We start from the raw sequence: 13,720 nt of genomic DNA, 5'->3' as shown, positions 1-13,720 counted from the left end.
ATAAAGTATAAAAAACTATAAACAAAAAAGTAATGGATTATTAAAGCTATAAGTTGGAGTTTTATGTACCTAGATCAAATTTCAAATTTGAGACTAGTGATATGCAGGTTAGGTAATGCATACCTATATGGATGTGACGCAGTGGCGCATTTACTGTGAGATTAAGGAAATACATCTCCCCCTTTAGTTTTTAACCCCTTTTTTGTACAGATATAATACATAAATATATATATATATATATATATATATATATTAAAAATGTAATTGAAGTATCTACTTATATTTTGAATGGAGGGAGAAAAACCACTAACTACCTCTAAAAGGTACCTCTAGGTAGTTTCAATATGATGTAGTTATAATAAAATATTGGTGTATTCTTATATCTAGTACATATAATGTCGTGACAGTGGTTTTATTCATAGTAGTTGTACCTGTAGGTTATAAGGCCCCTATAACTCAGTATTATTTAGCTACTTTATTATTATTATTATTTGTTATACAATATTGTTTTTTTAATAGCTCATAATTATGTATTCTGAAATTAACTAATGTGTAATACGTAATTTTATATTTACAATCATTTTTTAACAATTTAGATTTGTTTTATTAACTATAGTAATAACTAATAGTCAAATAAATTATTTATAATTAAGGCATACTCAATATCATTCCAATTGACATACAAAAATATTATAATTTCACATTAATATACATCAACATTTAAATTTTAAACAGTTTAGTATTAAGTATTTAATTATAAAATAATTTGTTAACATCATGCAAGATCTTTTCATAATTTTAAGAAATACTAAAAATAATTTTAATTGATAAACATTGTTGTCAAATTAAATTTAAAAAACTGTAAAAACAAAAATACCATACTTTAAAAAAAATACATCAATATTCACTTTTTGGTTATCATATAATATAATACTGAAAACTATTGAATTATGTGGCATTGATATAAACATTTTTTCCAACAAAATAATAATAAAATCTTAAAAATAAATGTAAAAAAAAAAATGTTTTATTTTATATTATGAATCTATTTATTATTTGGGTTTCCAAATCGATTCATTGTTTTCACCTGAGCAGTTAAGTCAATCTGAACTTTTTTCCTTAAATAAAATATTGGACAATCTCGACTAGTGCAAATGACTTCTTCATGTAAACTTCCTTGACAACGTTGACATTCGGTCCATAACCGGCAAAACTTTTCTTGTAGATCATTCACTTTAACACGTTCCTGATAATATAATTCACCTTGTTTGGGCATACAATATTTACATAAAGCATTTTTCTCCTCGTTAGTAGGCAAAACACTTTTACACCCTAAACAAACTTCTTTTTTTTTTGTGAAAGCTGATAATGCACTCACTTTAGATGTTACCATGGCTTTTTTACGCGTATGATCACCTTTCAACAAAACAGATTCTGCTTTTTCCCCGAGAATAGGTGAAAAAATTCTGACCAAAGGCTTGGATAGTTGATTTTCCAAATAATAGTTAAAATCAATAGGTATATTATTCTCTAAGACAAATATTGGATCTTCTGCTCGTTGATATGCTGGTGTTCCCTTGGTGCCTGTAATTAGAATATATGGTATACGGTCACCTAACTTTGGTGCATTTCCAGGATCTCTTTTTTTCATCTTAATTGATAACTCTACATGAGCTTGTTTTGCTGTATAATCATTTTTAGTCAACTCTTTTGTAATTACCAACTGTGATATATCAATTCGATTGCATAACAAATCACTAATAACTTCTTTTGCATAGGCAACTGCACCATCAGGATCTCTATCAATAAGTAGTTTTTGCAAACAGGTGTTTATCATGTTAGATACTAATGGTGAATTATCTCTGCGTACTGTTTCTAATCCTTTACAGTCCATCTTGTCATATTTGTCAGGTCGTGTAAAATAAAGGCCAGCATAACGTTTTTTATTAATTAATAAATAAGGAAAATAAACTTTTTCAAAATCTAATTTTATAGGATTTATAAATTTTGTTGTTACATATTCAGCTGCTTCACGTCCCAATTCCATTGCTTTTTCAATAGATTTCACTCCAAATTTTACCATGACAGAATCGGTGTCTCCATAAATAACTACAGCATCATGTTCATAACCATTTGCAATGCAATATTTTTGTTCGACCTCTTGCTTAGTACGCTCAATCATCATTCTACCATATGAGGTAACACTTGTCGATATTTCTAAACATGGTAACTTTCCTACTTGAGCTCCAGTAAAGCCATATACTGAATTTGCACTAATTTTTAAAGCCAATTGCCGACCATCTAAGACTTTTATTTTGAAAGGATCAGTCTCAGATTTCAAATCAGTCTTAGCTTTCTTACGTGCAGACAATAAATTTTCTAAAATTTCTGGCAATAGCCCCTTCCGTATGGATTTAGACAAAAAATAACTACCAGAAGGAGTTTTAGAATAATCACTTTCAGACAAGTTTAAAAGATTTATTGTTTTTTGAGTCAACAGTGTAGTATAACATAAATTATGAGCCATCATAATACTCGGATACAAAGAAGTGAAATCTAATGTTGCAATTGGGTCAGCATAATAACCTTTAATAGGTTCTATTACAGTTGCTCCTTCAAATTGTTCATCTTGCATACCACCAGCCATTGTAGGCATTATATAATTTTTCTCCTGTGCAAGACGAAGTAATTGAGATACAACTTTAGCCTGCTGACCTCCAGTTAAAAGACTTCCTAATGGAACACCAGTTACTCTAGCCATTTCCATATAATTAATCAAACACATAAGTTTATCTAATAGTTTCAATGGAAGGAACGCATCTTTTAAACAGTAAACTGCTAGACGACGTCTTGTTTGAGGTGTACCATTTTGTAAATCTGTTATAATACTGTGATGAACATCTTCTTTTTGTTCTTGTAAAAAATGATAACTGACAGAGTTCAATGAATATGATCGTAACTTATAATCTCGCACTAATACCAAGTATAAATCAAAAGGAACTCTTCCATCAATATTAACGCTTTTATTTTCTCTTCGACCCATTTGTTTACTTTGAATAACTTGTTCTCTTATAATAGATTGTATATTTTTAATACGCCCCAAAAAATTGAAATTCTTTGAATTCAAATGTTTTGCACGATTCAGCAAATATGGTAAATCAAAATTATTAATGTTATATCCAGTAATAATATCAGGATCACATTCTCTAACAAATGCAGCCCATTTTTCAAGCATATTATTTTCTTTTTCACAACTTATAACTTGACTACCAACAATGGGTGCACATGTATTTAATGTAAATACATTTCTAATTAATCTTTTGTTTTCTATTTGTACCATGTTAGCTATTTGTATAACAGGATCTTTGTCTGCTTCAGGAAATATACCTTTACGACCAGCACATTCAATATCAAAGCTGAGAATTCGAAAAGGTGCAACTTTACTCCATTCACCCTCTGGAGCATGAGCTATTATTTTTTGCCAACCAACATCTACTTCAAATTGACATCTCGATTGCCCTTTTAGTTTAGAATTAGAATCACGTATTGTGTAAGAGCCTGCAGGAAGTTCGATCCAGCTACAACCAACAATTTTTAAATCTACCATAAATCGCATATCATAATCAACATTAGTTTCAAACATTCTATAATTATGTCCAGAAAATGTAGGTAATACTGTTTCTTTTTCCAGAAGTCTTTTTGCTGCAGGTACCAATTTTGGTAAAGCCATAGTTATTTTTAAATATTTTTCTAATTCTTCGCCATGATAACCATAAAGGTTTATCTTTTGAACTATTTCAACCATAAGAACAGGTTCCTGTACTCTATTTTGATTTCCACGCATATCACTTAAAACAACTGCGTTTAAACGGGTTTTAAACTCTTTACAATGTTCGGGACCAAATCCTTCAGGAGCGGTGGTGTAAAAGTATGGAGAATACCCATGCACATTACAGCATACAGAATTACCATCCATAGTAATTCCAAACATTCGAGTAATAGGAACTAAACCAGTTTGTGCACCACTCATACCTTGTATTGGTTCTCCAATGTAATTGTCAATAGTAAGTTGTTGAAAAGCTAAACTTTCAGTAGCTGGATTAATTTCTTTCATGGCGGGTCTACTCCACAAAGCACTGGAGTCTTCTTGATCAGGACCCTCACCCAAGAGATCTGGTGACGACTCGAGTTCTTTCTCCATTTCTTCCATAATGGCAAGATCGTTTTCAAACATTAATTGTTCATCATCTTCAACTTTAAATTTTTTATTAAAGTTGCCTTGCTTATCCGATGAATTTGGTCTTTTCTTATTAAACATCTTTCTTGAGATTTAAAAACTTCTGCAATAAAAACAAATTTAATAAAGGGTTTTACTGAGATTTACAAAATTAATTTAAATTTAAATTATAAGTTAAAATTTCATCTAACCTAGGCAATTATGGTGTAAATAAAGTACTTAACTCAAAATTTACAATATCTATTACATTTTAAAACATTTTAACAGATAATTATTTAATTATAAATAGTATTTACCAATGTAAATAAACTTTAAATAATTTTCAATTCAACCATAAAGTAAATATTTGTTAATACTTAAGTTAGTAGTATAGGTTAAATTTTGTTTTTACAAAATGAATTAAATTTTAATACATAAATATATATTGTAGATAGATTGATAGTTGTTTTATTTGAATATATTCAAATATCATAATATTGAATTAACACTTAATTTCCAAATTATAATCAATAATCAAAATAATCACTGTAATTTTAAATATATTTCTAAACTTAAAGAACAATAAATCCATTCAATCGTTGACGTTCTTGAAAATAAAATTTGTTATTTTAATGGAAACCCATACTTATTAAATTAGTAATGCTTATTAGGTACAAATAAGAAAAACATTATCCTATAAACGGTAATATTTAAAGACTCAGAAACAATTATTTAATAATAAAGTTAATATGCATTACAATATGATATAACATAATTTTAAATTATCTTAAAATAAATACAAATTAAATGATATTGACTGAACAACAAAAAGCTAATTTTATAGTTCTTCTATAACTTAAAACAATGGGGTACTTAGGATTTCTTTGTGGGGGGAGTTATATCTAAAATTTTTGGTGCCTAATGTACTAAAATTGTATTACCTACGGATAAAGTGATAAATGAAAAATAAAACTAAAATCAAATAAATATAAGCTAAAAAAAAATAAAAAGAGGTCAATGGAGGAGATATATCTCCCTAATCTCCCCTCGCAAACATGCCAATAACTCAAAATACCAAATTCATATAAACTGAAAAAACAATACCTACTTAGATTTAATTTAAACTGAATTGTTTTTTACTATATATTTAAAGCACCAATTTAGATACTTTTATAATCCATAATCAAAGCTAGGTTAAATAAAATATAAATATAATACTGATTACTCACCTGTACTGTAAATTATTAAATTGTGCAGTTAAATTGATATTATCGTTTATAAATTTGTTTACATCATTAATTGTTAACATGGCCCACTGAGCATAGAACTTTGATCATTGATAATAAGCAATTCTGAAAAAAATATAAATATACATATTACATTTACAAACTATAAAAATAAAATTAATTCACTGAATGCAGTTAAATTATCTGTTAAAATATATAACCTTTTATCACTATAATATGTGCCTATATATCAGAATATTTTTTATTGAATAATAATAAAAAATATTATATACATATCTACGCATTTATGATTTTAAAGAATGAATGTAAGAAAAATAAAATAAAATATTTATTTTTTATAATTTATCAATATCAAAAACTTTTATTATGTCATTAAAAACAATGAAACAGAAAAATCCAATGAACCTAATAATTAAGATGATGTTATACTCGCATGTGTTGTTTCTGTCTTGCTAATGTAAATCATAGCTAATTTGAGTTCAACACATTTTGTGATATTAGCTTTAATATTAGAGTACATTTACTTATTATCATTTTAATGTGAGTTATAGCTATGTAAGATATTACAACTTAAAAATATTTATAACTCACTTTAAAATGATAATATTAAAAAAAGCATATGACATTTTCTAGATAATATTCTTACCTTTAAATTTAATAATAGGTAAATTTACTCTAATATCAAAGCTAACATCACAAAATGTATTCTGTTGAACGCAAATTTATATATATATATATTCTGTGGTAGAACATCAACCTCTTAATAGTCAAGTATATTATAAGTTACTAAATCATAGTGATTAGTGATCAATAAAATTAGCAAAGATAATTGTATGGAAGTAATGACAATTTATAATGAATTTTGTTTATCTAATAATTTGAATTAGTTAGTACCTTATTTAATTATATCACTTAGAATTTAAATTTATTTGTATACTTTAATAATATTTGTATAAATCACTTTTAAAATTAATTTTCAAACTTTTAGTACTGATTCAATCTATACTTGGTTTATAAAGTTATATTTATATTTGTTTATCAGATTACAAAATAGTTATGGAGTGTGGATATCAAAAATAGAGACAGTTCTAGGGATTAAACTTTGAATAGGCATGAATATTTATTTAAAGTAGACTATAGGAAAAACATAACAAAAAATAAATAAAATATAATATAATATAATAAATTTTAAAAAAACTAATGATTTTTGTCCATCAAAATTCCACAACATTAAACTTTTAATATGCACACATTAAAATAATTGGTACGGACAGCTGTTAAACATGCTCATGAACAAAAACCGGCACTGATCAAAAGTGGGCATTAACTAATTAAAAATTTAGAGCTGAGTAACACTTAGTTTTTGTTTAATAACACTGTATGCGATGATTTTTAATATAATATATAATGATTATTTAAAAATTTTGAGTTAAATTAAAATTATTAATATAGTTTTTTGAGTTAAGTAAGAATTCTCCATACTAACTTTAAATTTCTAGAATTAAGTAATGTTTGTTCGCTATTAGCTTATAATTTAACGTTCTTGATGTGGACTTAACTAACTCGAATTAATTTTTTTCATTAACTTGCTCACCTTTATTGAATATAGACATAATATAGAGGTTAAAGATAAGATTAAGTTTTGATAGTGAATAACCAACCAATGTTATTGAAATTTTAGAAAAATACAAAATAGATTATGTAGTTTATAAAAACATTTAATAGAATGACAAGTCCACATGTTTTGTTTCCGTCTTATAAATGTATAACAGCAAATTTATCAAATTTATTAGTAAGAATATTAACTTGGGTACAGTTTGAGTCTTCAAAACTCTAGGAGCAAGCTTCATAAGTTACCCATCTACCAACTAAATTTACTAGGATCAATGCAATATTTTTAGTTTTTTAAAAGTTATATTTTAGATAAACTTATTTCAACTTTAATGACTAATCTTCTGTTATGATTAAACCTGACCAACTTAAAAAAAAAATAAGTAATATTAACTAATTAATATTTAATACGTTATAACCCAGGTTCAGATTTTATAGCATTTGCTAATTATTATAGGATACAGATAAAAATAGCAGAGTGAGTTATAAATTTGTTTTATGAACCAGAAACTCCAAATATGAAATTTTATAATGCTATTTTTTACATATTTGAAGTATATTAGGTTTTTAGTGCTATTTTTTGCTAATTTGCATAATATAACATTTTATTTTGTATTTTCATAAATCTAGTTTATATTATGTGGTACCAATGAAAATTATAAAAATGTCATTTATTTTAATTTTTTTTATACATATGAAAAATACCCACATTTTTATTCATATTAAAGTGTATTTTTAAATGTGTTAACCGTATTGGCCTATTGGCTATCAAGCAGTAATTATGACTCCTTATCGGCTGTACAGCTTGTATCTATCTTTTTAATTATGAACAGAATATTTTTTTTTTTTGCTATTTTTCATGTTTTTAGGACATATTATAGCGCTTACTTTAAGATTTTTTAGGTCATATTATAGCGCATATTTCATTTATTTTTAGTGCTATAAAGTCCGAGCCCTGTTTATAACTATTTAAAACAGGTGAGCGAATGGGTACCACCATGCTATAACATATTAGATTTAGATTAATTTTTAAATTGGTTCAGCATACCACCCTTTTTCGGGCCAGGAGCAGACCACTGCTAGTATTTTTATAGCAAACCACCTCTGCTTGGGTATCTCAAGACTTTCATTGACACCTATTTACATTTCATAACAAGTTATGAGCATTTTAAAATGTTAATATGTTAAGTTATAACTTATAATTAATCTATGTTATGCAAGATATACAGAATGTCCCGTGATATTTTGATATTTCTTAAAATAATGGAGATATCATAATTCTGGTTTTTAAATAAGATTTAAATGGGCCAGAACTACAAATATTTTATGTTTTAATTTATTTTAATGTTTTAGTAAAAAAGTTATAAAATATATTTTTTTAATTATTTACAAAAAAATTGAAGAGCCATTTTAAAGAGTTCATTTTTCTGAAAATATTGATGTTGCAACATTTTAATTTCATTAATCTTCTGATTTTAAATAGTTTTTCTAGTTTTGAAAAAAAACTGCTAATTATTTAATACGATAGTGGTATCATTATATCGAACATGTGGCACACATACTCTTACGACTGGCGAACGCTTTCAGTGTTTTTCTCGAAACTAGACTATCTAAACTAAATTGCATTATTTCAGAAGATATCGCAATGGGACACCTTGTATACCTAATCCACATAATAAAATTAATTATTAGGGATGCATTTTAAAATAACAGCTGGTCTATAAAGAATAATTAAATTGTGCACTTAACTAAATAAAAATAAATTAATTTAATTTATATTTTGATAATGATAACATATACATAATGTTAAAGTATTACATTATATATATATAATATATAAACTATATATCTATAGTTCAATAATACAAACTGTAATAACTTTTTGTATTATTTTAACGCTTTTAAGCAAATTGAAATAATATTTATAATACAAAATGTAAGATAGTCAAATACTAAGCTAAATACAATTTAATACATACTAATACTTGTTTTCAACTTGATCTCACAGTGTTTTTGTTATTGATTTAGAAACAGAATATTGAGACTGAAACCGTGAAACTGATTTACCAAAACCGTGTGTCCGTGCCAGCTGCCTGCTAATCAAATTAATGAAACCAATTAAAGGTTTAAGGTATCAAATTCCAAAACAGAACAGGAAACAAGTCGATTCAGACATAACAGAAGGAGTCACCAAGAGTACCTATAAGTTAGGACCGACTACGTATGTATAATAATATAATATAATAGTATGTGTATTACCTGTGCACTTTCTAAGAAAATTCAAAAGAGAATTTTATAAAATAAAGATTAACAAGAGTTGCGGACTTAGGGAATAAAACAAAATAACCTAAAAAAAAGCGGGAAAAAATTGATAACTATTGTTGATAACCCTTTCCGCCAAACTGGCACATTACAAACGTAGATATAAAATATTAATAGATAACATTCAAAAAGGCCTCTGAAAGTCTGAAGTCTAAATTACTGTCGACTGATGTCTGATACTTTGATTACAGAATCTGTGATACGATCTGAATTCTATGCTTTAATTTCAAAGTTTCTGATGATTTTTGAAGCGACCGGTAATAGGCCAACAGGGTAGGTAAGTCAGGCATAGAACTAAATCATTAATAAATTATAGGATTTTTTTTTTTTAAATTTAAAATTTCTTATAGTTCTATAGTCCTAAAGTCTATTATTTCTATATAATATAAAAGAATAAGCCATTTTTAAGTACTAAGTTTCTGAAAACACTAATGAACTATTTTACAAATATTTTTTCACAGAGTTATTCCAAATACTTACTCGGGTGAGCCCATATCACCCATTTTTTAATTTTTTGTTTTTGGTGAAAATAAATTGATAGATATTGTATTTAAATGTTATGGTTATGCATTCGAATAATTTTCTTATTTATTTCACATAATTATTATTAAATTATAAAAATTACAGTATATAGTATATATTATATAAATAATTACATTTTAGTTTAAAGCTGCGTACATAAATTAGTTGGTAAAATATAAATAATAATATTAGGTGATAGGACTCACCCCACACATTTGAATAATCCGACAATTGAAAAGCTCAACAGTTTTTAGTTTTAACCATGAATATACTTGTATGAATATATTATACAATATTTATTATACATAATATATCATATCCACAATTTAAAATAATACCATTGTAATGAGTTAAAAATAAGGTACATAATTATTATTAAGAGATAGTATTTTAAATGTTATTTATTTTTAATGTTTGTCTTTAACTCATTACCTTGTAAGATAGATTACAGGTTGGGTAAGAGAGTTTTTCCTTTTGAATAAACTAATATATTTAAAATATCTATTATATGAATTTTCACTTGCCTTTCAGATGACTCGAGATGTGAGGTTACGATATTTGATGCGACTTGATGTAATGAATGCTGGATGACCGAGGTGGAGAGAGGTGTGCAAGAATATTATATTCAACAACTCGAAAGATATTAAAGTGAATTAAATTTATTTAAACTTGTAAAAATTTGACACAGAAAAAGATCATACATTTATTGATACAGTGTTGTGTAAGCGACGGAGCGCGGAATTGGTTGTTCTTTGCCCTTTTATAGACATGATATGCCTGATTATATTTTATAACCTTTAAAATTTGTAATGCATACATGTAATAATGATATTGTTTCAGGATATTATGATTATGAATCAAATAAGTATATAAGTAATAATCGCCATTATCATTTATCTGGATTATTGGAGATTGAACTATGGCAAATGAAGTGCGGCACCTTCCACCATGGATGACAGAAGCGGTAAGAAAACTGTATATCAAACCTTCAGCTATTTTTATTTTTATCCTGTTCTCAAATTATTCAAAATTGTAAGCAGACTTCAGTTACTTAACTTTCTCTATACCTTCAAGTATATATTTGTTATAATTTTAGTTCACCATGCATCTAGAACATTTTATTTTGTTTATTAATGTTAGGTTATAAATAAAACAAAAGAGTTTGTGCAGTTTAAAGGAGAAATTAAACAGTGCTTATATCCAAATATTTTGTCATCGTATGCAGAGGAAATTTTGTAAGTCAAATATGTTTCACAACTCATTGTACCGTATATTGAATATATTCTTTAAAAAAAATATTAGTAATATATTGCCTTTAAATTAATTTATTCAACTCTGCATGACCCAGTAAGCTGTTTATATCATATTATTTTTTCAAGTTACAACATTTTTTTATATCTTTAGGACCAAGATTGAGTCTAGCAAGATACATGAAGTTGTGTATGGTTTTGATATGGAATGGCCAGTAACTTTTAACAGAAAATCAAAAAAAACTGCTCTTATACAAATTTGCACTGACCATTCCACATGTTATTTATTCCATGTATGTGTCTTAGAATTATTATTTTTCACTTGCTGCCTGCTACCTTATAATGTTAGTTATTTAAATTTTTGTAACATAGGTATATCATATCATAAAACTTCCATCAATATTTGTAAGCCTCATTAATCATCCAAGAGTTAGATGGTCTGGTGTATATATTAAAAAGTAATTTTTCTCCCTGTATTTTCTCAAGTAACTAATTAATTATTTAATTACATTCTGTATTTTTTGTTTATAGTGATTTTTTAAAACTTGGAAGAGATTTCAACATTGATGTTAGTGGTGCTTTAAGTCATATTATCGATTTAGGTACTTATACGAATAAAGTTTTTGATTTTGATTCGTCTATTATCTGGAGTATGGCCAATTTGGTTCAACGATTAGTAAGTTCATAAACATAAGCATTATCTAAGACAAATATTCATACATAAATATTTTTTTGGATAGATTAAAAAAGATGTTAATAAAGACGTAAATATTCGTATGAGCAGTTGGGATAATACAAATTTAGATCAAAATCAACGTATGTATGCAGCAACTGATGCTTATGTAAGTGTAATTAAAAATAAATATAACAATTTCATCATTATCAGTTGTTTTATTAATATTCTTTATTATTTTAGATATCCTTAATATTGTTTGAACATCTAAAGAGATTTGATACAAAAGATGAACTCCAGATTAATTAAACTTTTAAAATTAGGGCAAATGAATTACGATTCATGTCTTAAATTACAAAACCATTTATCAGAATCTTTAAAAACAACAACCATTGATAAATGCGGTTATCTCCTCATTGTAGAACATGAACCTGTTTATACTGTAGGCATCAGACAAAACGACTACACTTCACATTTAGAAGATAATTTAATTAATCTAGGTGCAGAATTCAAACGTACCAACCGAGGCGGTCTAATTACTTTTCATGGTCCTGGACAACTAATTGCTTATCCAATTTTAAATTTAAAAAAATTTAATCCTAGTATTCGATGGTATGTTACAAATTTAGAAACAACTATTAAAAATCTTTGTAATGAGACTTATGGGCTTAATGCAACTACTACATCTGATACTGGAGTTTGGATAGATAATCATAAAATCTGCGCGATAGGTGTGAGATGTAGCCGATATGTTACTACTCATGGTCTTGCTTTGAATTGTAATACTGACTTATCTTGGTTTAAACATATTGTACCTTGCGGTCTACATGGTAAGGGAGTTACTTCTCTCAGTAAAATTTTTGAAAAGAACATTTCTGTTCACGATGTGTTACCATATTTTTTACAACATTTTCGTAAATCATTTTCATGTGACATTGAAAATACTGAAATTGATGAAATTAATTAATTTAATGAAATAATAAATCATTATAATACTAGGATAATATGAACAAATTTAGATTATTTTTTGTAGAACTATTTATTTATTTATTTTTATCATTTGTTTGTACCTTGTTTTTAGTAAATAGAAAAGCTAATGAAACTATTATTTTTATTTGTTAATATTTAAATTTTCTGTAACAACTATATTATATTTTATTCAATATTATAACTTGTTATTCATTATCTAATATTATTATTAAATAAAATATGATTGAATATTTTTTTACTTCTTAAATTGTATTTGATATAAACAAAATAAGAATAATCATTCATAAATTCATATTGATAATATTTTTTAGGTTTATAAATCACATTTAATATAGATTAATGTAATCTTTAGTGCTTATGCCTATAATAGTATAATATAATTTTTTTTCTTATTAAAATGGATTCATTTGCTTAAATAAATTATTGTTTTGTGCTTGTATGAATGCCACAAGCCCACAAGTATATTCTCATTGTTTTTGTTATGTATTTAACTTTTTAATGTTTTATCAACTATCCCAAAGTGATCTCTTTGATCATTTGGTAGATAATCACTCATTAACGAATGTAATGATGTTTTTGGTTTTTATTAGATTAGACTGCTCATCTCAAAACAGTATATACCTATTTAATTATAATATTTTATTTTATTCTTGTTTTTTTGCAACGTAAAAGATTTAAGGGATTCAGTATACAAAATATTAATAGAAAAAATAATTTACAAATAAATTGACAAGTTGAAATTAATTGTAAAACTCAACTGCAGCTACAAGATGATGAATACCTATAGAATAATCATAGTATTAGTAAATATAGTTTAGTAACCAAAATAACAAATATAGTAATGTGGCGACCCACGTATATGGCCCACCACGACCACAGTAACATTTGT

At 26.3% G+C, this 13,720-nt stretch overlaps 3 protein-coding genes across 16 annotated transcripts; 2 read left to right on the top strand and 1 right to left on the bottom strand.

Moving 5' to 3' along the window:
* Positions 1-852: 852 nt before the first annotated feature.
* On the bottom strand, positions 853-9,462 carry LOC113559112 (DNA polymerase delta catalytic subunit). 2 transcript variants are annotated; one of them, XM_026964710.1, is made up of 4 exons: positions 9,334-9,462; positions 9,054-9,170; positions 5,446-5,568; positions 853-4,340 (listed from the first exon to the last, which is right to left on the bottom strand). In XM_026964710.1, the coding sequence occupies exon 4, from the start codon at positions 4,316-4,318 to the stop codon at positions 1,046-1,048; it is 3,273 nt and encodes a 1,090-aa protein (XP_026820511.1). In that variant the 5' UTR covers positions 4,319-4,340; positions 5,446-5,568; positions 9,054-9,170; positions 9,334-9,462; the 3' UTR covers positions 853-1,045. The 2 variants fall into 2 exon arrangements, with proteins under 2 accessions (XP_026820511.1, XP_026820512.1); XM_026964711.1 differs by having other exon boundaries at positions 1,046-4,340; positions 9,054-9,167; positions 9,334-9,446.
* Positions 9,463-9,521: 59 nt separating this feature from the next.
* LOC113559113 (Werner Syndrome-like exonuclease) lies at positions 9,522-12,218 on the top strand. Of its 13 annotated transcripts, none has more exons than XM_026964715.1 (9): positions 9,522-9,673; positions 10,450-10,524; positions 10,759-10,950; positions 11,059-11,153; positions 11,323-11,461; positions 11,541-11,626; positions 11,700-11,844; positions 11,909-12,010; positions 12,085-12,218. In XM_026964715.1, the coding sequence occupies exons 3-9, from the start codon at positions 10,867-10,869 to the stop codon at positions 12,148-12,150; spliced, it is 717 nt and encodes a 238-aa protein (XP_026820516.1). In that variant the 5' UTR covers positions 9,522-9,673; positions 10,450-10,524; positions 10,759-10,866; the 3' UTR covers positions 12,151-12,218. The 13 variants fall into 13 exon arrangements, with proteins under 13 accessions (XP_026820516.1, XP_026820513.1, XP_026820514.1 ...); XM_026964712.1 differs by having other exon boundaries at positions 10,450-10,566; XM_026964713.1 differs by having other exon boundaries at positions 10,450-10,639.
* LOC113558165 (putative lipoyltransferase 2, mitochondrial) lies at positions 12,170-12,808 on the top strand. The gene has a single exon (XM_026963671.1). It carries the CDS (start codon positions 12,170-12,172, stop codon positions 12,806-12,808), a length of 639 nt encoding a protein of 212 aa, XP_026819472.1.
* The last annotated feature ends 912 nt before the right edge of the window (positions 12,809-13,720 follow it).

The sequence above is a fragment of the Rhopalosiphum maidis genome, chromosome 4, assembly GCF_003676215.2.
Source record: "Rhopalosiphum maidis isolate BTI-1 chromosome 4, ASM367621v3, whole genome shotgun sequence".
NCBI lineage: Eukaryota > Metazoa > Arthropoda > Insecta > Hemiptera > Aphididae > Rhopalosiphum > Rhopalosiphum maidis.
Note: the sequence above shows the minus strand (reverse complement) of the source record. Positions and strands in the feature narration are given on the sequence as shown.

Coding starts and splice junctions, on each gene's coding strand:
- LOC113559113 (XM_026964715.1), top strand. CDS start 10,867: ATGGATGACAGAAGCGGTAAGAAAACTGTATATCAAACCTTCAGCTAT. Junction 11,154..11,322: donor TCGTATGCAGAGGAAATTTT/GTAAGTCAAATA, acceptor TTATATCTTTAG/GACCAAGATTGAGTCTAGCA. Junction 11,845..11,908: donor CCAATTTGGTTCAACGATTA/GTAAGTTCATAA, acceptor TTTTTTGGATAG/ATTAAAAAAGATGTTAATAA.
- LOC113558165 (XM_026963671.1), top strand. CDS start 12,170: ATGAATTACGATTCATGTCTTAAATTACAAAACCATTTATCAGAATCT.
- LOC113559112 (XM_026964710.1), bottom strand. CDS start 4,318: ATGTTTAATAAGAAAAGACCAAATTCATCGGATAAGCAAGGCAACTTT.